The sequence below is a fragment of the Melozone crissalis genome, unplaced genomic scaffold (assembly GCF_028551555.1).
Source record: "Melozone crissalis strain CALT ecotype California unplaced genomic scaffold, PUWL_Pcris_2 ptg000006l_1, whole genome shotgun sequence".
In the NCBI taxonomy this organism is placed as follows: Eukaryota; Metazoa; Chordata; class Aves; order Passeriformes; family Passerellidae; genus Melozone; species Melozone crissalis.
Genome location: NW_026535784.1, coordinates 7,817,193 through 7,844,871, shown reverse-complemented (window position 1 = coordinate 7,844,871; position 27,679 = coordinate 7,817,193). Strand labels below are relative to the sequence as shown.

The 27,679-nt window shown below is 36.7% G+C and overlaps 1 protein-coding gene across 6 annotated transcripts in view; it reads right to left on the bottom strand.

The window, feature by feature from the left end:
• LCORL (ligand dependent nuclear receptor corepressor like) overlaps positions 1-27,679 on the bottom strand; it is an 80,249-nt gene that overhangs the window by 23,538 nt on the left and 29,032 nt on the right. For 3 of the 6 annotated variants that reach the window (XM_054296100.1, XM_054296101.1, XM_054296096.1), the window contains exons 3-6: positions 25,736-25,815; positions 25,395-25,524; positions 16,554-16,808; positions 7,684-7,774 (exon numbers count right to left, since the gene is read on the bottom strand). In XM_054296100.1, the coding sequence (XP_054152075.1) occupies positions 7,684-7,774; positions 16,554-16,808; positions 25,395-25,524; positions 25,736-25,815 (556 nt within the window). Of the gene's footprint in view, positions 1-1,848; positions 6,277-7,683; positions 7,775-16,553; positions 16,809-25,394; positions 25,525-25,735; positions 25,816-27,679 lie in introns of those variants that run through there. The other 3 variants (XM_054296099.1, XM_054296098.1, XM_054296102.1) reach the window with 3 other exon arrangements.

The window sequence follows — 27,679 nt, the reverse complement described above, 5'->3', positions numbered from 1 at the left end:
TATTCTGTATGAAATGGTATACATTCAAAATCAGGCATCTAGATGATACTAACTCATAAAGGTGTAAGATCATGATGGTATTAGTTGAAGTTGAGATAATATTTAATCTGAAATGATTAAGTCTTAAAAAGAAAAAAACCAAAACCTCTTTGCACTTGCAATCTAAAATAAAACCCACATTATTCAAGGGAATGTCAGTGTCAGGATTTGACTCTTTTTGAAATGCCACTATACTGAGAAAAGTGTGTTACTCCAACAAATTCAGGAGTCACAAGGTATCAAAATCACTACACTTGTAAGAAGAAAGCTCATTCTAATAGTACAATTAAGGATAAAATGTAATTGCCCTCCCCACCACCATGATTTTAATTTATGTTTTGAAAGGCCAGACTAAAAAAAAAAATTCAACATGCCACTAGGCCTCCATCTTCCATATTCTGTTTGTAAACCAGAGTAAATTTGTTAAGTGCTAATTTGCTAAAAAGATAGCTATAGCAGAATCTCTTTTTAGACTGATTTTTTAAACTAGCACCTTTCTATCTGTTCAGACTTGCAACGTGTGTCTATAGCTTCACTGGAGAGCTTGAACTATAGAGGACCTGTATCCATAACTGCTAATTAAAATCTGTTCACTGGTGGAAGAAACTTCTGGAGCCTTACAACCTTCTCAGAGGGAGTGACCAAATCATCCACAGGCCTCAAAACTTTTGAATTTGCTATGTGGAGATCAATTTTTGTATAAAGCAATATTCTGATTATCACAGGCATTCTTGTAAAACAATTTCTTTCCTGATTACCCACCCTTGTGTGACATCTATAATCTGCTTTCCCTTAACATGAGTTAGTTTCTAAAGCTGACAGACAACAGACAACTTTCATCTATTCTATTGTGATCGACCTTCTGAGTTCCTACAGACACATGGAGCCCTTACTCAGCCACCACTTGGGAGCAGAGCTTACTACACAAACGAATTCAAGCATTAAAGCAACGTATTTTCCTTGAAGCATATCCCTGTAGAGATGTCAATATATTTAAACATACTAATTTTTAGTAGCTTTTCCATACAACTATTATAATCATACTTCGGTTTCCTGTAATACCTTCCTATATCTCTTTAAATTTGTGTTGTCACACTGTAGTTTAGCCTATCCTCAGGATAAAAGGCTTAAGCAACAATTTCATAGAAGGAAGACCTATCACTTTGACAAACTGCACACTTCCTCCAAATCACACACAGAAAGATGGCAGGAGAGAGTGGGCAGGAAACTGAGGGGTTGAGAGGTGAGAGGATCAATATGCTGCTACCCTGGCACCTTCTGTATCGCCCAGGACCAAGTTAAGCATGGAATGATGCTTCCCTTCCGGCAGATAGGGGCACTTACTAACATGGAGTGGGGATTGACTAGAGTCCAAAAATGGCACAAAGGCAACAATGTGATAAGGTTAGTTCCCAGACTTTCAGTGTATTAAGTTACATATAAAGAAGTAAAACTTGGCCTCCTTCACATCTAAAAACTATCAGGGAAAAGCTCTATGAGAGGACTCCCAAAAGAGAACCTTCCCTTGTTGTCTCCGCCAGAGAGAAGATAGAGCTCTCTAGCAAGATCTGTACAGACCAGCAACAGCAACAAAACTGGAACAGAACATAGTTTCAAGTACTCATACAAACAGAATGGAACTACTCTAGAAATACAAATCTGTCTTACAGAAATGTTTGCTTTCTAACTTTATTAAGCAAATAAGTATCTCAAAAAAACCATATACTATTTGTAATTTTTAGCTGCTAACTAAGGGGGATGTTAGAACAATAATTTTCTGATTTTGTTCTCATTAGTAATTAATCAATTCAGAGAAAATAAAACATCCTTCCTTAAAGCTACTTTCTGATAAAATTCTCATAGCAAATTAGTCATTATGAGCTTAATTTGTACAGTTCTTGGTCTTATGCCACTGCTAATCAACTTGTGCCTCAAGAATAAGTCAAATAAGTCAGTGTACAGGTTTTTGTTTCTTTCTTTTTTTTTTACTGAATGAGCAAATCAATCACACATCAGTGTTGTAAATTTATGTGCAAAAGCATTGAAGTGCTTTACTACAAATTACAACGTAGAAACACGTTAACTAAACAATTAAATTCATACAATCAGATTTAGGAATATAACAACACAAAGAAGAAACAGAATTACAGTACATTTACAACACAAGACAATACATGGAATTCATTAGAAAATATTGTAATAAATAATTCATGAATTATAGTGCAATTGATTTATGCATAAATATAACTAATTGCCTAAAAATCAGTTGTTAACAAAAATCTGTCAAAAATCAAGGCAGCCACAGAGTTTTACTAAATTACTGCGACAATGGAAATACTGCAATTAAAAAACAAATACAAGTATTTGTACTGTAAACAACTAAAAAAATCAGTCTCACTAAAGTTAATATACAATTTAATATAAAATTGTCATTAGCTACCAGAAATGGTTTAAACAACTTTACTGAGCAGTAGTTCTAAAAACAGAGGCACTGTTTTTTAATATAAAATACTTGAGAAACATTCAAATAAGTAGAAAGCATGTAGGGCTTGCTTTCGCCTTCATTTAAAATTCTGCTGAAACAGGAATTTTCAGAAATTGTCAATTACTAAGTAGTGACTGGTAACTGAATTTATAAAACAGTTCAAAAAGTATAATTTAAATGACATTAATGAAATACATAGGAGTTGGGGGAGGAGAATTTACACATTTCCCTGCCTTTCCTTAGTTGTGTAATTAAAATGTTAGCCTAATAATTAGAAACAAATAATTCTGTTCTTTAAACACTTACAGGTTGAGTATCATCTATAAACTATCAAAAAATATTTTAATTACTATTTCTGACCAAAAAATAAATACAAGTACTAAAACGTTGAAAATTAATTATAATATTACATACAAAACTACTGAGTACTGTTAAGTCAATAGTAAAATGATCCCTGATTTTATGAATCCTGTTAAATTTTTGGTCAGGTCATCTTTTAAATGATATAAAAAGAGTACTGTCACTTGCCTTCAATATAAAGTTCTGACTCAAATTTCTAACAATGTCTGAGGAGTAGAAAACATCAGTATGGTACAAATATTAGGCAATGTATTGAAGCCCCAGATTTTTGCAAGTAAAACTGTATAAAGACAGATGTTGAAACTTTTAATGCAGTTTTTTCAGCTGCATTTTTCACTGGGGATTTATTCACCAATTAATCCTTCTGGCCCTCACAAAATATGGCTTAATTCTTTTAAAATGAAAGATGACCCTGACATCTGCTGTTCTGTGAACTCCTTACCAGGTACAGTTCTGCTAAAAATCATAGAATCACAGATTAAGCTGAGTTGGAAGGGACCCACCAGGATCACTGAGTCCAACTCCTGACCCTGCACAGGACACCCCAAGAATCATCATGTGCCTGAGAGATTCGTTCTGTAATATGCAAGTAAACCTTAATGACTGAAGAAGATTCAGTATAGATCTGAGAGACCAAGGAACTGAGATAGTGGTTGTGCAGTTTCAGAGGATTATTCTGTTCTAAAGTGGATGTTGCCATTTTTTAGTAGTGTTAATAGATGTGGGCTGGATTTCGCCACCAGTATTGCAGTATGCTCTCCACCGAATTTAATGGCAAGTCTATATAGAAATGAAATTACCTGATGTGGCCCATATGTATCTAATGTCCCATTTAATTTCTACAATTAACCCATACACATGGAAATTTAAGTGGGGGAAAAAGCATGTGCATGTACACCATGTGCATAAAAGCTGGAGTCTTTTTTTATGCCAAATTAGATACATAGAGAAAAAATTACATGTTGAGAGGAAAAGGGCATTGATGTTCAGTAGTGAATATATGAAGCAAGCCCCCATTCATATGTAGACATATAATTTTCATATTACATAAAAAAATTAAGTGTGATAAAAAGTCCAATGTGAATACTTTGAAATTCATGTAAAAACTGCAATATGAAGGTAATTGGTCTCCCTTAAATTCTATTAAAAGTTATGTATTTAAAATGAACTGTCTAACTTCTAACTACCAAATTTATAAAGAATTTATATTATTGAAAGTTCAAAACAGCTTCACTGTTTCATATTTGTATTTCTATCAAGACCCTGAACTGCAAATTTGGTTATTAGCAAGATGATAATGTAACTTGGTATTCATTTTGATAAACTGAAAATGTTTTGAAATGTCACAGCAGCAAATACATTACAGTTACAGTGAGGTTTTTCAATAGGAGTGTGACACAATCCTTAAATAAATTTTAAGTAGTCATAACATCAACTAACCAGCACGTTTAAACAAAAAAACAAACAAATCCAAACCATTCTCAAGCTCATTCTGTGCACAGTATGAACATGCTCTAAGTTGCATTCCAACTTTCTTTTTAAACCTTACAAGTTACCTTAAATGTCAAACTAAAAAGGTAAATTATGTTAAAGTTAAATTATTTTATGCTCTTAGTATTCCATCTTATTTCATATTTAATAATTCTATAACTACAGTAATTTCTCAGATTTCATAATTGTACACTTTGTAAACACCAATTTCTTTCTAAACCAACAACAAAATTTTCTTAAAATGATAAAAAAATGCAGTTTATGCCTGCTAAACACACATTTTTGTAATGAAATGTTTTTCTTACTTGTATTGGATATTTAAATAACGAACTTTTTTTCTTTCACAGAATGTACTATATCCTACTAATACTTCACAAATTCACTTCCTTGTGAGGAACTATCTTTTTTTTTTAAATCCCTTGCTGTGTATAATCTGAGTTACTTACAATTTATTGCAAGTATTCTGTCAACTATAAAAGTCTGCTAACCCTTGGTTGTGTATTTCCATAATAAGATGGATAATTGAATGGGTAAAGTGGTTCTCCACCAATTAAAAATTATGCTTCACATGACAAATACTTGTTTTCCCAAAACATCTTTATGCTAGTGACTACTAAATAAAACCTGAATCTTTTCACCTATTTATACATGGATTATATTAAATACACACTATCAGAATTAAGTGAGCAACTCTATAATTCTGTCCACAGTGAAAACCCTGAATATAACTATTTTTCAAAAGGCATGTATGTGGTTTTTGAACTGTATAATTTCATGTCTTCTGTCAGAGTGAGCATATGTATTTCTCACATAGTGTGTGTATACAGACATACATACACACACACAAAACAATTTGCTAACAGTTATTCTACACAGGCTTGCTACTATTTTTGCAGCTGCCAGTCCCTGAATCTGTCATATTAAATAAGCCAGTATCTGGTAAACGGAGTTTCTTCTTCGGTGGAGTCTTCAATGTTCCAGATCTTTCTTTTACTTTATATTCTAAAGTGCTGTGAGGTACCCCATAAATTCCTTGTGCTTTGGAAACACTCATTTTCCCACTCATTACCATTGCAATTGCTTCTTCCATTATTTCATGGTCATACTGCCGATAGCGGCCACGTTTTTTCCTTGGTTGCTTATTATCTTTACGATCCAAACTATCTTCTGTATTTTCTGAGGTTCCATCTACTGTCCCATTCTTAGCATTAAGACACAAAGGAGAGAGGTCCCCATGCAGAAAGTAGGAGTCAACACTTGAGTGAGTTACAGGTCCAGAACATTCAATTTTGTTCTGTTTAGGGAGGATATTTTTCAATTTTTGAAGAGCTGATCCTTCTAAGACTGAGGAGGTTTTAGAAACGTGGTACATAACATCCAGAAGACCAGCAGTATCAGACTGTGGTTTGGACACAGAACTTATTCTTAGCTGAGGAATTTTTAATTGTACAGTGGGACTTGAAGTTTCATATTGTAGATTTTCACTTTTTTCTTTAAACTGAGTGACCATTCTCTGTAGAGTTAACTGGTGGAGGTAACTGGAAGCTGTTGGGAATTTTAATTCTGAGGTTTCAAGTAGACTGAGTTTACTTTTTTCTGTGCGCTCTGCTTGAGCTCTTGCCCACAAGGCTACTTTTTGTAGGACTGCACAAGTTTCTTTACTGTCTTTAAATGAATAACTATCATTGAAATCTCGAGTTTTATTTTTAAAAGGTGCAGGCTTTCCTGCTGGTAAGGCTTCTAAGTGGAGAAGTAAAGTTTTTTGAGGTATGCCATAAAGTATGCCTGCTTTATTTATGTCCAGTGCTCCAGACTGAATGTCTTTCAAAGCTTTTGAGAGCAAACCATCTGCAAACTCAGCACTTCTTTCCACATAGTCCTCTCTGTTTCTGTGTAGTCTCCTGGATGGATGGAATGAAACGATGGTAAACTGATGTATGAGAGACTCTCACACAGCTATGGAAGGGAAGGGTCCACTCCTTTATTATACTCCTTGCTTCGGTAACATCACTGCTTCTGATACTTTTTAGCCTTTGAGATGTGGTAGTTAAATGATTATCCTAGCAAAATGTTACAGTTCTGGTAGGACAGTGTGTCAAAAATCATACCGTGGCTTCTACAGCAGCCCTTCCAAGAACTTTATATCCTAGCTCAGTATTTGGTAATAGTCTCATGCGCTTGCTATATCCCCTTGTTCACATGCTTGCAGAGCAACACTGTTATAATTTTAATTATACAATTAACGTTCTGTTAAATACCCAAATCCTGAAGGAGTTTTTGTTAGTAGAAACGTGACGTTACCGCTAAACAAGTAATAAAAGAGTCAACCCCCTTATAGAAAATTTGAGCAATAAGTACATAACTACACACAAACATCCCAGACTTACACAAAACTAGGCTTTCTACAACAAGAAGATAAAGTGCTGTAGTTAACAATCAAGTCCATTTTTCTCAAAATAAGACAAAATTTTAAAAACTTCTACTCACTATTTACAGCTCACTATTACAAAGCCATCCATTTTCAAACTTTTTCGTATCAGCAAATTAATAAAATGCACTTTTACATCATTCAACAAATGCTGCTACTGTAGTCCTATTTGTAATAAGTTATTTGTAAGACGTACAGGTGACAAAAAGGGTCCTGCTATGGCTAGTGGATGGGAGGATGCCAAGATCATAAAATCCAACAAAACAAAGCAATTCACTACTCTTGTGGTAGCTTTAAGCAGATGCAATAATCTTTTCCTAGTTGAATAAAGAAATTTAACCATTTGCCACCACACACCATAGTCAGAACCATGATGCAAATATAAGTATGACGATTAAGAGCTCTCTCTCACACGCTTGCTCTCTCTCTATTAATGAATATTATAGGTAATAGTCATTTAACTTGTTCATGTTAGTTGAAGAAGATTTTGCATCTAATTATTAACATGGTAATTTTTGTCCAGAATTGAAATTCCCTAAATAAATTCTAAAAGAATTATTTGCATTTTCTTCTACTAGTCTCTTACTTCTACTGTGTTATGTAATCAATTTTCATGTAATTTTTAGTAACATGAACTAAAGTTTGGTGATTGTTCTGATAACTTTTCTTTAAACAGAAAAAAAGGAAAAAAGACAAATGAAACATATGATATATACATAGACACACACTTATGAGTGACAAAAATTCTTTTGAAAGCAAAATAGGAACCACATGTGTGTGCCAGTATATACAGGTATGTTATGAACATAAAACCTGGCCAAAGAAGAGAAACCTGGATTGTCTTTTTGATAAGCCAAAGAGAGTCCTAAACATTGCTTACCCAGACACTGAGTTTTCAGAACACAAGGGATCATATTTTGGTTCTTCCAACCTTGCGCTTTTCTTTGTAGAGAGATCTAGCACTCCATCCCCTGCAAAGAACGAGTAGTGATGATAACAGTGGCTTTAAGGAAGATCTCGGATTTTGTCAGAAAATGTATTTTCACCTACGGCACAATTTTCAAGCAGCTACTTTAGCCTGTAAAATTTCTGACACCTTATTCCATTAACAGTATCAGCCATCACTAAGTGATTTTGTGTATTTGATTTGTCACCAAACTTTAGAAATTTGAGAAAAAATAAAAAGTAAACCCATTCAGAAATAATAAACTTTAAAAGAACCTGTATTAACCAAACATGACTGCTTTCCTAAAAAGCACATGTGTCTATATTGCACATTTTACTTCAGGGCAACCAAAACAATGCACTTGATATTACAATTATTATTCATATTTACTTACTGCAAACAAATACACAATTCTGATGCTGAAGTTCAACTTGACATAAATCCTAGGCTTACAGGATAATTCAAGCTAATAAGGATCTCAGGAGGCCCCCAGACCAACCTCCTGCTCCGAGCAGGGTCAGCAATGACACCAGACCAGGTTACTGGATGAGCAGGTACCAGTAACTGGGTAACTTCCCAGCATCCAGTAACTTCCCCGTGACTGGGAAAAGAGCTTGAGCCCAATACAGAGTTCTAACACTTTAACTATGCATACTCCTCCTGCTACCTCCACATATATGCAATAATATTAGAAATTAGATAAAAGAAAAACCTAAAGTGGGGTGGGAGTCTGCTCTGTCAAGTCACTAGTAAATGTTAAAATTCAAGATTTATACTTGGCTGTTAAAGTCTATGAAGTATTGAAATAGAAAAATATACTTTTAAAAAAATCAGTACTTAAAAACAATAACAGTTAAAATACTCCTTTTAATTAAAAAAAATCAATGACATTTAAATTATATTTAAATCCCCTAAATATATATTTAATTTCATACCTTTCTTCCTTGGTTCTCTGTTTCAAACTTGGGCTGTTTTGTGTGCCTGAGCTCTGCGAATTCAATTTTGAGTTTCAACATGTAGCTCAACATTCAACTCTATAATCAGCTTTATTCTACCCCTTATTGCATTTGCAGTGTCATTTCCATGTTTCAGTACCTATTTCTATTATTTCAGCGTCTATTATTTCTAAAATATTAATCAATTTCACATACTTTCCCACAGTCTCAGATGCAGACAACGATTGAAGCATCCAAATGCCAAAAGTGAAACAAGAAGTCAAGAAAATGGTTTGGGTAGCTCTCCTTTATACCAATAAAGCAAAGAAATGGAGTTCTGTATAATAATCAAATCCAGATTTTTGTTTTTGGACTGCTTTTTGACTGTTCTTCCACAGCTCTTTTGTACTATTTGAAGGAGGTCAAAGAGAGAAAAGGTAACATCATAACTCAGCAATAGGGGACGAATATATATAAGTATGCCCCTTGTCAAGGGTGCTTCTTTTCACCTGAATACATTCCTTTCAAAATCTTAAAGTCAGAGAAAGGACTAATGCTAAGCAGCCTTCCTGATGCACTGATATTGCAGAAGAGAAAGCCAATTAAGAACACTACAGGCAAATTCTACATGGACATTTTGGCCTACCCAGGAATATCCAAGCTGAACCCAAAGTCTCTGAGTCCTGTGGAACAGATTTCATCTGCTGTGCTCTGTCAGTCGCACAAAGTAAATCTCCCTCTCTTAAGTGCTTGTGCGCTCTCCCTTTCTCCATCTTCAGTTGGCACTCATAGGCATCACAAAAAAGTTTAGAAGACATCACTGGGAAAAAAACTACTACAAAGTTGACAATATATCAAGCAACAGAAAGTTAATTGTCTCTCCACCAATCTACCAAAAAAAACCCCTCAAAAACCACCAAAAAACAAAAACCTAGGCAAAGTTAGCAGCTAGCAAGATTTTTAGTAAAAGAAAGAGCCCCAACAAATCAACAAAATCCAAAAGCTCTTGTAAGATTCCATAATGAAAATAATTTTTGTTCTCAATCTTTCAGAACTGGCCTTGACAACACCAGGCTAGCAATCAGTTGAAAAATTACTAAAAGAACACAGTAGTGAAAATTCAGCCTCCTGAATAAAACAATTAGATATATTTTCAGCCTCTAAAGGACGCGCAGAACTGATGGAATTTGAGGTTCAAGACATTTGGTTCTTCCAACACAGCAAATTCAAATTCATTAAGTACATAACACCTCCCTGAAGACAATGCTTTATGGGAAGATGATACCCAGTAAAGAGAATCATAGAAGAAATTTGATATACATGCAAAATACCAGATAGAGTCACTGGATCACAGATTTTTTTTTTTTTTTAGTAATTTCAGTTGAACTTTTAAAAAAAGCAAACCAAACAATCAAAAAAAAAAAAAGGCTAAAAAACCCCCACCAAAGCCAACAATAAACAACCCTCACAAAAACCCACCTCAAACTGGTAGGAAAATGAGAGCATCTGCTGTAAAGCTCTAAGACACAGTGAAATCCCACCTAATAAAATGAATGCATATACACAGTCGAGATGTTCACTTTGGAACATCAGGTACAAAAAGTTTGCAAAGAGGCATCCTACAGGTGGACTAAGAATCTTGGAAGGTTGTTACTTGCAAGACAGGGATAGTCTTGTCTAAACTGAGCCAGAACTTTCTATTATTTCTTACAAATCCATCAAAACAGGTATTACAGCAAGAATTCTGGACAGGAACTGAATTGTATCAGGAACAGAAAAACCACTCTGTAAGGTGTGTTTTAATAAAAGCTATGAAATTACTTCCACTCTTTAGATGAAGCCATGACTACTAAGAAATGATTCTTCATTAAAAAAAGTATAAAACATTGGATCATATAGAAAAATACATTAGATGTTTTTCAGGTTTGCTACTCATGGTCTTCTAATGCAGCTATTTCTATGCAAATTGAATTATTCTTATCCTCAAAGGAATGGCTCAACTTCTGGCCTTTGATTCTCAGGACAAGATCATCAGGTGCACCGATACCAAGATGAAACTAAGTGTGATCAAAATTCATTTTCAAAATAATCAGGACCACAATCACTCTAAACTCCTCCAGACTAGTGATTTCAGGGAAGCAGGGAGGGGAAGGGGAAGCAACCAGGAAGAAACCAAGGGGAAGAAACCAGGTCAGCCTTGAGTTCCCAAAACTGGTATTTGATTTCTCAACTGATTTTTTTCTGGGTTTCAGGAAATCTCTCAGTAGCTATTAGGAACTGTCTTAGTAGATCAGATAACCCACACTACTCAGTCCTCAGCCTCCAAGGCAGGGGAGCACTCCACTCCTACTCTGGAAGAGGACATCAGCCTGGCTACTACCTGCAGCTCTTTGCTCCCCTAGCAGCTGCTGTTGTTGGCTTAGGGATCTCAGGGATTTATCTCTGCCTACTCTAGCTTTAGTTTCTGGCCTTGTTTCTGTTAGCTGTGAAATCTAAGGCCCTTTGTGAACCCAGTGACCCATGACCTCCTGTCACAGCAGTTCCCATGTTTAAGAACAGTTGAGCAAAACCTGCCCATTACCTGTCTCTTCCTCTAAGAATTTTCAGAGAGTCTTACCTAGTTTTAATACAGTGAGATTTAGTAAATACCAACTCTCCCTTTACCTTATCCATCCACAGGACAATGGGTTTTGTAGCAACAAGACAACATTCTTGTTTTCAGTACTTTTCCTGATGGTGGCCTTGCCTTTTGATGGCTATTTTCTGTGCTTCTGAACACAGAGTTTTCAGGAAACTGTCAATAGGAACACCAAAGCCTTTTATTAATTCTTAACTACCACTTTGAGTAGCCCTTTTTGACTTTAAGTGCTATTTAGTAACATAAAAGAATGCCAGATGAAAAGTATATGGCCATACCCAGGGCGATCAGGGCCCAGTCCTGGCAGTATCTGTGAGGACAAGCCAGGGGCTGCCCTGTGCTGGACACCAATAGCTGGCTCCCAGATCTGCTGCAGGACACAGCTGAGTCCAGCAGCCACTTGGGCAGAAACTCTGGAGAACTATATTTAAGAAAGAGGGAAAAGTGCCAGATGGACACAAAAAATGGGAACAAAAAGAATGAGAAAATGTCAGAGGTAAGTCCAGCAGCAGGTACAGACTCTGGACAGCCCACACCCAATCCCCTTGAACTACAGGGATGGTGGTGGTGGTCACAAGTGGACCTGGAACAAAGCTGAGCCTGGGAAAAGAGGGAGGAAAGGCAGTGTTTTAATGACTCTTTTTGTTTCTACTGCCAGAATTAATAATGAAAAAAATAGATTGTAAGCAATATTCAAATTATTTTTCCCAAAGTCTGTTTAGCACATGATGGCAACTGGTAGCAAGCAGTAACCATATCCTTAACTCATAAGCTCTCCCTTCTTCTCTTCCCATTTTCTCCCCTGTGCTATCATGAGAGAAGTAAGCAAGCAAGCATCTGACAAGGAGCTTGGCTGTCACCATAGCAGCCAGCAAAGAAAAACACCTACTCCCCTCAAAAATGTAGCTTTTCAGGGGGACTTTCTCATGCAAAAGTATTAAACTGTTTCTTGAATATTTTTACAGCTCATACAATTTTTCTTGGGAACATACCATGTGTATCTTCAAAATGCATAGTATCTTCACCAATACATATAGTAAGACCAGGATATTAAGAAAAAGAAGTTAATTTTCAGTAAAGTTTGGAATTCTTTCAATACACTGCCAGCTATCTTTTGATGTCTTCCAGTCTATGATGGCTCAATGAAACAAGGGAATTATGAAAGTTTTCTTGCATGTTTTGGCTACGTTTACACATTATCAGTGTGTGGTTCTGGATATCTCGGTTCCAGAAAATCCAGAAACAAGAAAAAGCTTGTGCAGCTAAACCTGCAGATTATATATTGGTACTGCTTCTACCTCTGACTCTTAAAGTCACTTTGCTTAGAAGCTTGAGAACTATCAACCAAGTGAAAGAAGCCTCTGCATCAAACTTTGCTGCTGCTAGGAATATTCCTGAAAGAGCTCAGCCCCATGACTGCACAAGGAAATAAGTTGCAGCAGGATATTCCAACACTGTTTCTTACTCACCCTTTCATTCTGCAAGGATGCTGCTTCTGCATTAGCTTAGTTTAGAGGAAAAGCAATATTGCAGAAGCACACAGCAACACCTCACTTTTGCTAGATGCAGTGCATGGAAAATAGATTTTGTTTCACTTTACAGAGTACTCATTATCAAGGCCTGGACAGTAAGTTACATGGATTAGAAAATGGAGCAAGATACAGGTATTTTTGGAGACAGCTGCTGTTAATTGACTGACAGTGAAATGATTGCCTCATTAGCAGCAAGATACACAGGAATGAAAGCACCCTGCTAAATTACCACACTTCCACCTGCAGAGCAAAGTAGAGGATGCTCTGGGACTCCATTACCAGTTAGGGGTCAGCTGGACATGCCTGGATGCCAGCGCTTAAACTCATACTCAGTACCAAATGCTGCAGTTCCAGAGGTGCAATGGGTTCACCTTGGCCAGTAGTTAGACCCCAAATCAGCCCCTCTACCACTCCCCATCCTCAGTGGGGGGCAGGAAGAAATAAGATAAAGATCATCAAGATAAAAACAGGGAAAACACTTGTCAATTACCATTACAGGCAAAACAGACTTGGGGAAAATTAATTTATTGCAATTTAAAATAGATTTGGATAATGAGAAAAAGATAAAAATTAAAGCACTTCCCCACTCCTACCTCTTCCCAGGCTCTCAACTTTATTCCCAATCCCTCTATTTTCTCCCATCCCCAGATGGCATAGGCAAGATTGAAAATGAGGGCTAAAGTCAGTACAATTCTTTTCAGCTCCTTCTCCACAGGCCATAGACCCTTCAGGAAACACCTAGATGCTTCAATGTAGGGTGTTCCACAGGCTACAACATGAATAAGTATTTGCTTCAGAGGCTGCAATGGAACACATGTTCCACCATGGTCCTTTCCATGTGCTCCATGGAAATATCTACTCTGGTGCCTGGAGCACCTCCCTTTCCCTCACCTCATTGCTTCCAGTGCTTTCTGCCCCCTCCCTCTGCCTGTCCAGCATTTTTGCACTTTCTTAACCATGCTTTCCCAGCAGCACCATGAGCCCAGCTCCTGTGCCCCCTTCAGCCTGGCACAGGGTCTGGGTCTGTGGCAGAGCTGCCTGAGCCTTGCACAGGGAATCCACACAAGCTTCTCACAGGTGCCACCCTACAGCCCTGCCCAGCTACAAAACTCCTGCCATGTAAGCCCAAAACATCAGGGCTAAGGATTTTTTGGCTTCAGAGATGGCCTCCAGAGCAAAGTAGGAAGCTTTCTTCAATGCAGAACTTCAGTGGCAGAATCTGCTTTCAGTTCTGAGCTAGTACTTAGCTTGGATCTGCTCACTGCTTCTAGTAATGTGGAAAATAAAGTTTACTCCTGCCTCTCAAGCCCAAGAATCACTCTCATAGTAAAGGAGTAAGATTGTCTATTTAACTAGTTAGATCATTCATTTCAAAGATAACTATTGTAAATACAAAAGATGCAGAAAGTGAACCCAAACAATTTATACTTGAATTATTATCTGCTTAACAGGGTTTGAATTAAAGATTTCAACTCTGAGGATCCATCAAAGCAATCTGAACTTCCTCCTGCTACTGCCACTTCATTTGGAAATTTTAACAGGAATTACAAATAGCAAAAACTAAAGAGAGTTGCATGACATTTAAAAATACTATTAAGAATGGAACTATGGTACAGCTTTTAGAAGTCTCCAGACCAAAGAAGAACACTATGTTAGAGAATTTACATTTCAAAAAATAATCCAGTTAAAAAACCTTCATAATTCCCTACCATAAGCACATGACACTTTATTATAACCAAGCTGTCTTCAGGAAAAGCATAGAACTGGGTGCAATAATATACAATCCTTGACAAAAGCTGATTGAAATAACTCTTTCATTAATCTTTGCATTTAGAACACAATGCAAATAAAAAGAGCAGGCTGACATTTTAAATCTTGAACTTATTTGCTTGTGTTGCCATCACTACAATAAAAAGTTAAAATAGCTCAAAATTAACATATTCATGGAAAACAGAAAGCACAATACAACTTCCCTGGTAGGTAAGATGTTTAAGTCACCTTTCTCCAACTACAGTCTTATTCCACTATTATTTCTCAATTCAGCATCTCTGAATTTCATCTCTTAACAGCAAGATCATCTAAAAAGCACTGTAGCAAACATGGCAGCCAAAGTCCTGAGACTCTGCAGTGTCTTACATAGTTCAATGTGTAACTTGTACACTGTGTGTGCTGAGCAACTCTTTTAGATTTAGGTGTTTCACCCAAGGTGCACAATTCTAAACTTGCTATTTAACCTTACTATAAGAAAAAATCCAATGACATAAAAAGATTATTTAAATAACTCCATTTCTCTGTATCTTAGAGAAAGGACCAGTGGATTTTAAGATAAGGGTGGCAGCACAATTTTTCTCCTGTCCCTGCCCTGCCCACCTCCTGCCTTCCCTTTCATTCCTCGAAGATTTATTTGGGCTCAGCAATGACCAGAACCTGCCTTTGGGGACTTTGCTCCTTCATGAAAATTTAAGACTAGTTATAAATAATCAGCTGCTGAAGTAAGCAACATGCTATAGTCCTGATAGCAGGAAAGTATTTTTTATTGCTCTTGCAAAAGAAATGTGCTTCAACCTGGCCAATTATAAACCTCTAAAATCTGTAATTCATCTGTAGAAAAATTATATCCAACCACAATAGGTATTTTCTCAGGATTTAAAATACTAAGTATTTACTAAACCCTGGCATGAACTGGTTTCCACTGACCATACAGACTAAAAGCAAGAATTCCAGTATTTCTTAATTTTTTTCTGTCAAAGAGAAAGGATGCTTGAAATTTAACCTAGAATAGGTATATTTATCTTGAGGAATCCATGAGAGCTCCCTGCCCCCAAGGATCTCCAATTAAAGAATGAATCATTAGGTACATACATACCAAATCTACTAATGCACATTAAAATAAACAAACAAACAAAAAACCCAAACAAACTTAGTTCTGGTTTCTTTCAACTTTTTTAGTATGGTGCCATACTTTTTAGTATGGTGCATACAGGCCGACTTTTCCCTTTGGTCTGCAATATTACAGGATTAACACAGACTCTGATATCTGTAAAAGACAAAAGCTGCTTTTGCCACTGCTTTCAGTTGCACATGACAGTCACAACCCTTCCTGAAAACTGCAGCTAATCCAAATCTAGTTCAAAGTCCAAATCACTCTTGTGATTATACTGTTATCAGTTTTGGATAGCAATATTCCTTGAGGCAAAGAAATTATTTCCTTTTTGTAAGTGATAGTGAGACAGACTATTTTTCTAGCTTTACTTCAGTTAAGAAAGCTGCACTGATCTGTAATGATTAAGGTATGAAGTAAGGAAATTTTCTCCCAGATCAATCTTCTCTTCCCATCATTCTTACCAGCCTGTATTTAAAGAATCAAAGTGTTCAAGAGCTGAGAGAGACTGAGTGACATTTGCTTTATGAAATCCCAGCATCTTTTTCTCTTTTCTCAGACAGCCATTTCTTCAACAAAATTTTGAACCACTGTCACCTGTGACAGCACAGGTGAGAGGACTTAAATTCAGTATTCCAAAACTGAAAAATTCCAATGCCACTTGTTTAACACGGGCACTCAGAAATCAGAATGCTTATCTGCTAACACAATATGAAAAACATTTTTATTTGACATGGACATTTACTTTTCAAGGGAATAAGACACCATAAAATAAATAAATGACAGCAAAACACAGATGATCAGATATAGAAATTTACCTTGCTGAGTATTCTGTTCTTGAGTTCGATTCACAGTGAGGTCTAGAGGGCTATCCTGTTCTTCCTGAAGGGAGTTTTCCGTTTGGTTCATTTGGATACTTTTACACATCAGACTTGGTTCAAATGATGAACCATTTCTGTTCTCTTGAATTTTGCTACTTTTTGAAATGTACTCAATCGCAAACTGACGGATCATTTTTTTCATTAATTCCTGAGCAACTAGGGGAATGTTAGGATCACAGTTCTGAGGAAGATCTAGAAATAAAAAACAGAGGCATCAGATATATTAAGAACCAAAATTATCTACTTTTCTTATAATAAATACCTCATATAAGCACACAAATGTTAAACAAGTACATGTGTAACAAACATATTAATTCAGATCTCTATCAGTTTTTTTTAATGAGCATTCCTAACTGGAAGTCACTTGAAAGAACATTTAGCATAGATCATTAATTCTTACCTTACTCCTCTATCCTAGCATGCAAGTAAGAGTATGTGGGATTGCATTACTTAGGGGACTCAGAATCTGTACTAATGGCAAATAAGTTGAATTTTCATTTACAGACTGCTCATTTTCAGTTTTGAAAATAAAGTATTTTGAATACAAACCATGGAAGTAAAATAAAATATGGATTAATACAGAAAGAAGTTACTTTCAAAGAACAACAACAAAAATAATGTTAGAGTGTAGTTGTAAAGACTAGTTCTCTTCATAACATAGAACAGTTAGACTTTTGATGAACTGGTCTTAAAAAAAAAAAAAAGGCAAAAAGACTGTGTTCCACTCTTGAGATTATAATCCCCATTGTAGGTTCAGGATTGAAAGGTCAGAACTGATATGATGCTACTTGAAATGTCCCATATAATTTGTAGTAATACAAGCAATGGAATACAAACATAAAGTTTAAAGCTTTTATTGTAAAATCTTACGGGATTTTCAGGACATTTTCAAAGTGCAAGAAATAAAACACTTGGAAGAAAAGCTTTATTTCCCATTCTAAACTAACTATATCCTACTTCTTGTGTATATAACATTTCAATGGAAAAAAGTATCTCATTTTAGAAACAAAACAAAAAAAAAGGATCAAATGTGATATATATTACTTTATTTTAATGCTACCTATCAGCTAGAAAAAAGTTAAACCTCTTACTAAAAAGCACAGCTGAAACCATAACTATGAATCACCAAAAAGAATCCTAATAGAAGCAACAGAAAAAATGTAACTTAGCATAAATAATGTAATTAAGAAAGTTAAAGTAAGCTGTGCTACTGCACTGATGACTGCAACACACCATTTCACAGGACAAATACAACTGACCATACTCGGAGATCTGTGCTTTCCCTTAAACTGGCAGCAGCAGCACTGACTTCATTACCTCACTCCTCCCTTCAACTCTACACATGTCTCCACACAAATATCCTTTTCAATATACTAACCACTGCCCATAGTTCATAGGTAATGAGTGAAACAGTTTTCAATCAAGAAGGGAGAGGGATTTAAAGCAAGTGTGAAAGCAATGAACAAGAATTAGCTTTTAGGTGAGCCTGATTGCCTGGAGGAAATACCAAAGGACATGGCTCCGTAGTTACTGGGATAATAAAGTTAATCTGAAACAAATAAAATAGATGATAAACTGAAGGGTTTTTTCACGGAAGTGAAGAAACTGGAAGGGCTGGGTTGGGTAGATGTTTGCATGCAAAGGGTACATGGGGTACATGTCCTAATAGGAAGTTTGGAGGATCACACAGCATACTTGCTCAAGTACTTTATGCCAATGAAGCTTTATCCATCAACTATCAAGAGAGTGACTGCCAGCACTGATCAAGGAATGCTGCTCAGGTTTAGGGTGAGTGCATGGAAGATTTTTTTGCTTGCTTGTTTCAGGTTTATTTAAAACATATTCCATTTTGAGAATTCATTTTCACCAACAGAGCACTGCAAGGAATTACAAACCTGCACCTATGAGATCTCTGTCTAAAGCACACGAGAGGGCAGCTGACTCACTGCTCAGATGCTTCATGTCAAGACCTTTTGGCCAGCCTCTCCACAGTGCTTGATGAGGTACAGTGAAGCTCCAGCACTTTTAAAACATCTTGGCTTCAAGAGAACTTACCTGAGGCATGACAAACCAAATCTGCTTATGGTTAAAGCTCTAGCTTCCAACAATCTTTCAACCAGATCTCTACCAAAATACCTAAAATTGACAGGTGTTTCTTGAAGAGAGATATGAGGTAAAATTCTAAATGATGGAGGATACCTACAAAGATCTTTCCCCACCATGTAACCTCCAGGCAAAGCAATATAAACAGAGCATACCTATTCCTGATTCTTAAATAATGAACTCAATAAATGTTTAACTGGAGTTTACCATCCTAGTAACACACTTAGAAGTAAAGAAAAAAAATTCAACAACAGATACTGAAACAGTAAGACAACAGATGTACAGTACTGATGCACATGCAAAATACAAGAAAAGAATAGAGAAAGTTAAGAGATGAAATTAAATAATTGAATTATCTAGGAACAAAATTGTTTGCATGACAGGGAAATGGTAGGTCCAGACAATGAAATCTACTGATCAACAGCTTAAGCTTGAAAATGCAAAAATTTGACTGCCTATAATCAGAAACTCATAGAAAATGAATTCTACAAAATATTATCAAGACTGAGTAGGGTCTGGAATGACCCTACTTATACAGAGCAATTAGTTTGTTGCATGCACACAAGAAAAACTTGTGGATTTGTTTTTTTGTTCTTATAATAATTTCTTTAGAATTAGTATAATTTTTTGCGATGATTTCCAAAAACTCCCTATGAAGAATAAATGCAGCAGAATTTCTTATATATTCAACTGCTTCAGCTACTGGTAGTTCACAGATTTTAAGTTATCTTACTCCTAAAAAGTAACATGATGAGGGGGTGGTGTGTGTCTATCTAAGAGCATATACTCTGAAAGGTGTGCTCCTGGGTTGGGGTTGCATTTGAAGTCCTCTTGCTGTTAAATGCATATTCAATCAAAAGGGTTTGAAAAGACTCAGGTAGACGAATCTGCCAAAAATGCAAATAGTGCTGCTATCACATTGACTGTTCTGTATTGCAAATCATTAACCTGTAAATCATGGTGGAAGTACCTTGGGAAGTCTCTAGTAAAACTGCTTATTCAAAGTAGTCATCTTTGAGGTCAAAGTGAGTTCTTCTGGATTTTACCTAGTTAGGTAAGGAATACTTCCATGGATGGGAGACTCTACAACCTCTGGGTGGCATGTTCTACTGCTTGCCTGTCCTCATTTTTCCTTACATTAAAGAGAACCTTTCATTTCAACTTATTTACAGTCTGTCATTATCCTGCTATGCACCATTGTAAACACTTTGACCCTGTCTTAAAATTAGAATATCCTGAGATGAAAGGGACCCACAAGGATCATCGAAGTCCAGCTCCTGGCCCTACACAGGACATCTCCAAGAGTCATACCATGTGCCTGAGATTACTGTCCAAATGCTTCTTGAACTCTGTCAGGCTTGGTGCTGTGACCACTTCTCTGGGGAGCCTGCTCCAGTGCCCAACCACCCTCTGGTGAAGAATGTTTTCCTAATATCCAAGCTGAACTTTCTCTGGCACAGCTTTGGGACTGAGGTTGACCTCAGGTCTTGTCACTGGTCACCATGGAAAAGAGATCAGTGCTTGTCCCTCTACTTCCTCTCAAGAGAAAGTTGTAAGTGCAATGAGGTCTCCCCTCAGTCTCCTCCAGGCTGAAAAAGGCAAGTGACTTTCAGCCACTCCCTGTCTGGCTTCCCCTTAAAACCCCTCACCATCTTTGCTGCCCTCCTTTGGACACTCTCTAATGTTTGATGTCTTTCTTATACTGTGGCACCCCAAACTGCGCCAGCACTGGAGGTGAGGCTGTCCCAGCCCAGAGCAGAACAGGACAATCCCTTCCCTTGCCCAGCTGGCCATGCTGTGCCTGGTGCCCCAGGACAGGGCTGGCTCTCCTGGCTGCCAGGGCACTGCTGGCTCATGTTCAACTTTCCATCAACCAGGAGCCCCAAGTCCCTTTCTGCAGTGCGGCTCTCCAGCATCTCATTGGCCAGTCTGTTCCCCCCAACATGGGAAAGTACTTCACCCATCCTGTGATTAATAGTAGTAATTTTCCATTACACATGAGAAATTTGTAATTAAACATATAAAACTTTAAAACACAATGAAACATATTTTGGGCAAGAAAGGTGTTAGAACTCTGAACTTACTATCACTACCAAATATTTCTTAATTGTTATCAGCAGATGGCACCAGATATACTTGGTATGACCTGAATAGGTTTTTTTTCAAAGATGTTTTATTAGGAGTTGTGACTATAGGAAAAACTTGCAAAGTTTTAAATTTGCATGCCTACATCTGTTTAAAACTCCATTTTTGACAGTTGTTATAAAATACAAGGCAGCTGTATTTAGTCCACGTATAACCTATAATTTGAATCCAGTAGAACAGTCTCTAAAGGTCTGCAGACCTGATGTTACTAGGATAAAAGAGGACTGAATTTGTGTGATGGAATCTGATATTTTCTGCTTTTGATTGTGAAGGTAACAGTCTGAATACAAGAGAAAAAAGTAATTATGTAACGTAATTATGACTAATTGCAATGATTTATTTTAATTCAAAGATCATATTTAGGATTAATAATTCCTCAGTTTATGTGCTGCACGAGCTTGTAACTATTCAAACCTATACTGTTAACTATTCTGCACATTAACATTATGTGTGACCACTAGACTGCAATGCCTATGGTGACAGATTTGTCCGTCAGGACAATGAACAATGAGTTAAAAGCTCCCAAAATAGTGTTGAACAACAGTATTCCATTAATCAAAAACCAGTATATTTTCACTACAAGCTCAACCTTATGACTGAATTTGTCTTCTGACACAATGCCAAAAGGCAGTGAAAAGCAGCAGGGAATCACAATCCCCCCTGTACCTGCAATCCAGTTGTGTGAGGAGAAGGACCAAGAACACACAATTGCTTCTCAGTGTGCTTCATTAATTCACTCCATAAATTCACCCTTTTCACAAAAAGGCCACATTTTATTTTAACAACCCCACCTCAACAGCCACCCAACTGTCCCAGTGAAGTTCTTAGTTCTACTTGCAAAATTGTTCAGGTTACAACAGGAATACAATTATTTATTCTGAGGCACATATCATGATTAGTTCAGCTAACTTGTTCTGTTCTCATAAACATTCCACCTTTTTTCTTCCTCTACTCAGGCTGCAATGTTCCCTATTCTATATCCAGTCATATTTCTATGAATCCTAGTAAATGTAGTAGAAATTATCAAGAAAAGTAGAATCAGTGAAGAAAGTAACAATGCCAGGTAGGTGGTCAACACAAAAAGTATCTCCTTAAGAAAGGAGTGCAAACCCCACTAAACATTCTTTCCTGATGAAGTTTAAGAGGGACAGCAAAGCTGTCTGTCACAGAAGTTTATTGCACAAACTGTGTCAGTGATTACAGAAAATCATCCAGATTTTGAAAGGACAAATTACATTTCTTAAGACTAATAATCAAAAGAAACTGCAGCTGGTTTTGGATGAAGTAGTGTGGGCAACTCAAAACTACACCTCAGAACGTAACACTTTTTTTTAGTCTGAGATAATGTGTGCATGGTTACATTGTCATAGGTTTGCTAAATTAAATATACATTGTACAAGATGCATCACCAGCTTGTGACAGTTGCACAACCCAAAGGAAACTATTAAAAGAACAGAAGAACTCAAAGTTAAATTCAGGTATATGGTATGGTACAACAAAGCCATATTTGTGAAAGGAAATATTTTAGAACATAACAAGGATATCTAGAAATAGTAAAGAGCTTTAAAAAGCTTACAGGAAAATTACTTTGGGATGGGAAACATGGCATTGAAGATACTTGACACAGCAGCCCAAAGAATCTGAAAAGATTCAAGTAATCTCAAACATTCCCTCTATAATTTTGTGCCTAAATTCCTTAACTTCTACATGAGCTTCTCATGTCTCAGTTGTCTCTTGGTGGATCATCTCTCCTGAAGATAGAACCTGATTCACAACTCTTTTTCTTTGGTTTTGTTTAAAGAGGTCACATTAATATTGCATGGAAAAATGAGCTTCCAAGAACACACAATGGTATTACTAGAAATACAGAAAATTAATAGTCCACGAACAAAATGTCTGATCAAGCTTTTAAACAACTGTGATTCTGTGATATAACAATGATCATATGTCACACTCTAGAATACTCATATCAAAAAAGGACCTATATGTATTTTTAAAGCATACTGTGTTTTTCCCTTAACAAAACAGAACAGCTGAACTTCAGCATTGTGGAAGTGGAAAAGCACCGATCTAAGTCTACTCTGCTTACACCACCAAAAGGGTAGAGAGATGCCATACTTGGGAAGAAAGCATTTGGGTTTCAGACATATTGTATAATGGCAACAATCAGTGTTTGATGACAAGAAGAACTTTGGATTTGCTGACGTGTCTGCTGAGCACAGGACCTTCCTTCAGACAACTGACTACAAAACTGGTCTCTCACTAATACATAGTGAAGTTGGGTTCCTAATGGGAAGACCTTAGCTGTTTACAGCATTTCAAGAGTTTGCCCATTTTGGCAGGAGTTTATCATCTTTTCTCCTAGATTCCACAAATAGGCACATTTTGAGATCTTCTGAACAAGCTTCCTGATACAAAAAAAAAAAACAAAAAAAAAACCAAAACCAAACCAAACCCAAACCCACAAATAAATCCCCTCAAACTAGTCTGCAAATTAAAAAAGCCATATATAAATTTCTTCAAAATAAAAGATTAATGGGACCAAGAAATGAACTCTCTAATTTGCTCAATGGTCTTTAGAGGCCTAAATTAGCTACAATAGCAAGAGAGTAGATCATCTTGAGGAGTTTGCAATCCTAACAAGTGTTACTCCATTTTAAAGACAGCCAGCCAAGAACTCTACAATTTTCTAACAACAAAAGAACATCTGGTTTGGGACCAGGTATAAGAACTATTCCTTAGCTAACCATTTCTTAGCTAACAATTACTGGAATTTTTTTTTATTCCTTTCTTCATAAGTTGATACTTGAACTCAAAAACCTATAAAAATTCAGAAAGCAGACTTGGGACTTTCTTAGTAAAACTCTTCATCTTCCTCCTAAAATCCAAACCAGTTACTTGAATACCTCATAAATTGGTTTCACATGCCCTTTACTATTTTTTCCTTTTCACTTCCTGTAATTTGAACAACTTTAAAGACTTTGCTAAAACCTGAACTGAAGCAATATTCTTAGTAAATTCTTACCCAAGAATACAGAAGTACTTCAGAGAATCACAAAAACAACTGGAAGTTTCATTTTTCAATAGACAAAACCTGTTTAACCTAGCATTACTGATCTGGCAGATCAAACCGAAAGAAAATGCTGAAAGCCAAATGTTCTTTGTGAGAAGCTTCACTTAGAAGTCGTTCACACCATAAGGTGAGGTCATGCCAAGTTTCACTTCTCCCATGATAGAAGTTCCTCTCAAGGAGTATCAAAAGAGATCATCTGCAGCAGGAGCATAAAGCAGGCAAACACTAAATAACATTGTACACATCAAGACCAAGAAGAGACCTGACAAAGTAGAAATTTGAAGGAATTAAAATATCTGCCTAGGGAGATGCCACACAATTGGGCCTGTGATGAAAATATAATGAGACTTTAAGAAGTAATGAGGTGCCAACTTCATTGGACATTTTATTTCAAATGGAAAATAGCTGGTTTGAAAGAAAGCCAAGAGTCCAAAGGATGCACTCAAAATGCTGTTGCACTCCATTTCAGTCCTTTAAAATGCAAAAAAGCAAAATGTAGACTGAGTAGACAAGTCTGTACAGAAGAAGATTTTACATACCCCAGGTTCAAGGGCATAATAATCTCTCCTGCTACAGCAATTTAAAAGGGAGAAAACTAACTTTGCTTTTTTCTCCCACTTATGAAAAAGAGACAGTGTCTGACTTTAACTCTGCCAAAAGCAAGAGAGAGTTGTCACCCTAGCCATACTCAGCTATTCTGACACACACATACTAAACTCAAGAAAAATCTATTAAAAATGTAGTTACTGCATTCGCAGTAACTTGATTAACATTTCTTCATTCACGAGAACTTAAGGAAGAAAATTACTATTTCTGCTTTTGTGGACAGTGAGTAAACCAAGTAACATTCATGAAATAAGCTGATTATCATTCACTCATGTACTGCTCTAACTTGATGATAGAGGAAAGAATAAGAACAGTCAAAGAATTAATGACCTACTAAATACTGCATTTTGAGAAGAACTTTTAACCTCCAATTTGGATGTATTTGAAGTTTGCATGCAAGAAGATCCCAAATTCCATTTTGCAATCTGCAAAGCGCATTCTCTTGCCTAAAATGTGTTTCCCACTGAAAACCAGAAGTGAGAATTTAGGAACAGAAAATGTTTAAATGCTTCGGATTCCAGAGAATGACACCTGAGGTTGGCATGAAAACAAAGTAGCAGCTCATGGTAAAAAGAAAAATCCAATACAACTTATGAACAGGGATTCAAAAGAATGACACATACCGCAAGAGGACAAAGAGGAATGGCAAGTAGGAAGGGTAGCACTTCATTTGGTGATTCAAGTGAGAAAAAGATTAAGGAAAACCAAAGGAATAAAAAAGAGAAACAGCAGAAACATCTATTTCAGTAGATTAAAAAAAAATTACTGAGGAAACAAAATTAACCCTGAAGAATTTGATTCTTCTAGATTTTTTGTCCTATTTCATAATACAAACGACATGCTTTTATTACCTTTCTTTCGAAAGAGTGCATTTAGATAGTTTTCTGCTTGGCATTCAATCTTATCAGTGTTGGACTGGCCCTGAGATGACAGTTCCTCTGTAGGCGTTGACTGTGAAGAACCGAAAACTGATGCACGATCCTGGAAAACATAGCAAGATCATAACATCTTTCAGAAGTTAGTCTGCTGGTAGTAAAATATACAATTAAATTACTGAGCTTTGAATGGAATAGAACCACTAAAATCAAACTACCTTGAGTCAAAATGTGGAATTAACTTATTTGCAAAATTCAATTCTCTGAATTGAAAATTAGTGTTGGGGAGTAATATTTAATATAATGCTCATACTTACACTGGCTGTTTCTTTGTGTAAATTACAAAAGGAACATTTCTCATCCATAGACCAGTCAGTTAGCTCTTCTGGCTCACAGTCTTAAAGGAAGAAAAGAAAGCTAGCTGTTTTAAACAAGCAAAAATGGATTTTGAGAACAACACACACTTCCTAAAATTCTCTTAAATAAATTCCATTACTAATATGATATATATTTATTGCTACAGTGCATTCAGTCATATTCAATACTTCAGATATTTTCAAATTCTTGTCTGGCTTTTACAGCTCAACTTAAAAATAGCAGAAAGTGCTTTCCTCAGAAGAAAAGGTAAACTCGTGTCATTCAGTTACATATCTGTCATAATTACTAGAGGCATCTGAATACTGCAAAGAAAGCTCTGAATTGCAGGCATCATTCTTTTTAACTGAAGTCTGCAAACCTGTGGCAAACTAAGCTAAGAATTAGGATACAGACTCCTTACCATGTGAGCTACATGCACTATTCTTACAGTATTTTAACTGATTTGATATAATCACAATAGGCAAATCCAAGCCTTATACTCGCTTGTAGCACTTGATTCATCTAGAAATGTACCTTTATATGCTTTATCAGAAAAAGTACTCTGGTCTAGAGGGAATGCAGGACTTAAACTTACACTGTCTATATCAAGTCCCATCTTCTACTGAACGGAGACACATAATCTACCTTCTTTAAATTAAGCTCCATTTCAAAAATTAAGAGTTTTCAGCCAATACCCTTCTCCTCACAAACACCGGTTACTTTAAAACTTTTCCCAAATCAACAGTGCTAGTAGTTAAAATAAAGCTTCTAATTTCTTGTTTAAAATTGCATATGGCAACTTATTCCAGTTTGCTTTTGTGGCAATTTTATTCTTGTACCCATGAACAATAACTAGGTATTTAGCACCTTGATGCATTTACAGAGACCTTCATTATCCCCTTAACACTTCATTTTGTGGCTAATCTAGTCCACCTGCTCTTCCTCACGAGATTCAACTCCATCTCTTCTGCACAAGTCTCAACTGAACACCTGTTTCCTGAACATGGGGAGCAAGATCTCCAGATGATGTCTTTTACCTACACACCAGACTTCCTTACACTGCAGGCAGTACTTTTCCTACAGTATCCAAGCTATGCAGCAGCCTTTATTATAGCTGCAGTGTTTTGGCAGGTGAATCCAAATATGACTAACTACAACACCAAGGTCTTCTCCATCCTGTTCATGTGCTTACAACCTAAAGAACTTTTTCACTCCCGTTATTAGTTACCAGGTATGTTTCCTCCTTTTCTCCATACCACTAAATTACAGTCAGTTCTGTTTAGGGAGGTTCTTGAGATTATCTGCTTTCAAGAGCACATGATGGTAGCCTGATCTTGGCTGGCTGCCAATCTCCCAATCCACTGATGCTCTCAATCCACTGCCCCTCTTCAATGGGGCAAGGGTGAGGAAGTAAGATGGCAGGGGAGAAAATCAGCAGGAGAAACTTGAGGGTCAAGATGAAGACAGGGAGATCACTTACCAATTACTGTAACAGGGAAGTCAGACTCAACTTGGAGAGAATCAATTTCATTTATAGCCAATAAAAACAGATTTGCGTAATAAGAAAGGGAAAACAATAAACCACCTTACCACCCCTTCTTCCCAGGCTTCAGCTTCACTCCTTCATTCCTGACTCTTCTACCTCCTCCCCCACCCCAAAGAGTGCAAGGAGGAAGGGAAACAGGCTACTCTCAGTTCATTACAGTTCCTCTCTGCCACTTCCCTCTCTTTTTTCCCTGCTTCCAGCTTGGGGTCTTCTCCCATGGGTACAGGCCTTCACAAACTGCTCCAGTGTTCTTCCTACAACTGCAGCTCTTCATGAACTGCTCTAATACATTTTCCACAGGGCACACTCCTTCAGGAACAGACCATTCCACAGACCCACAGCTCCTGCCAGAAAAGCT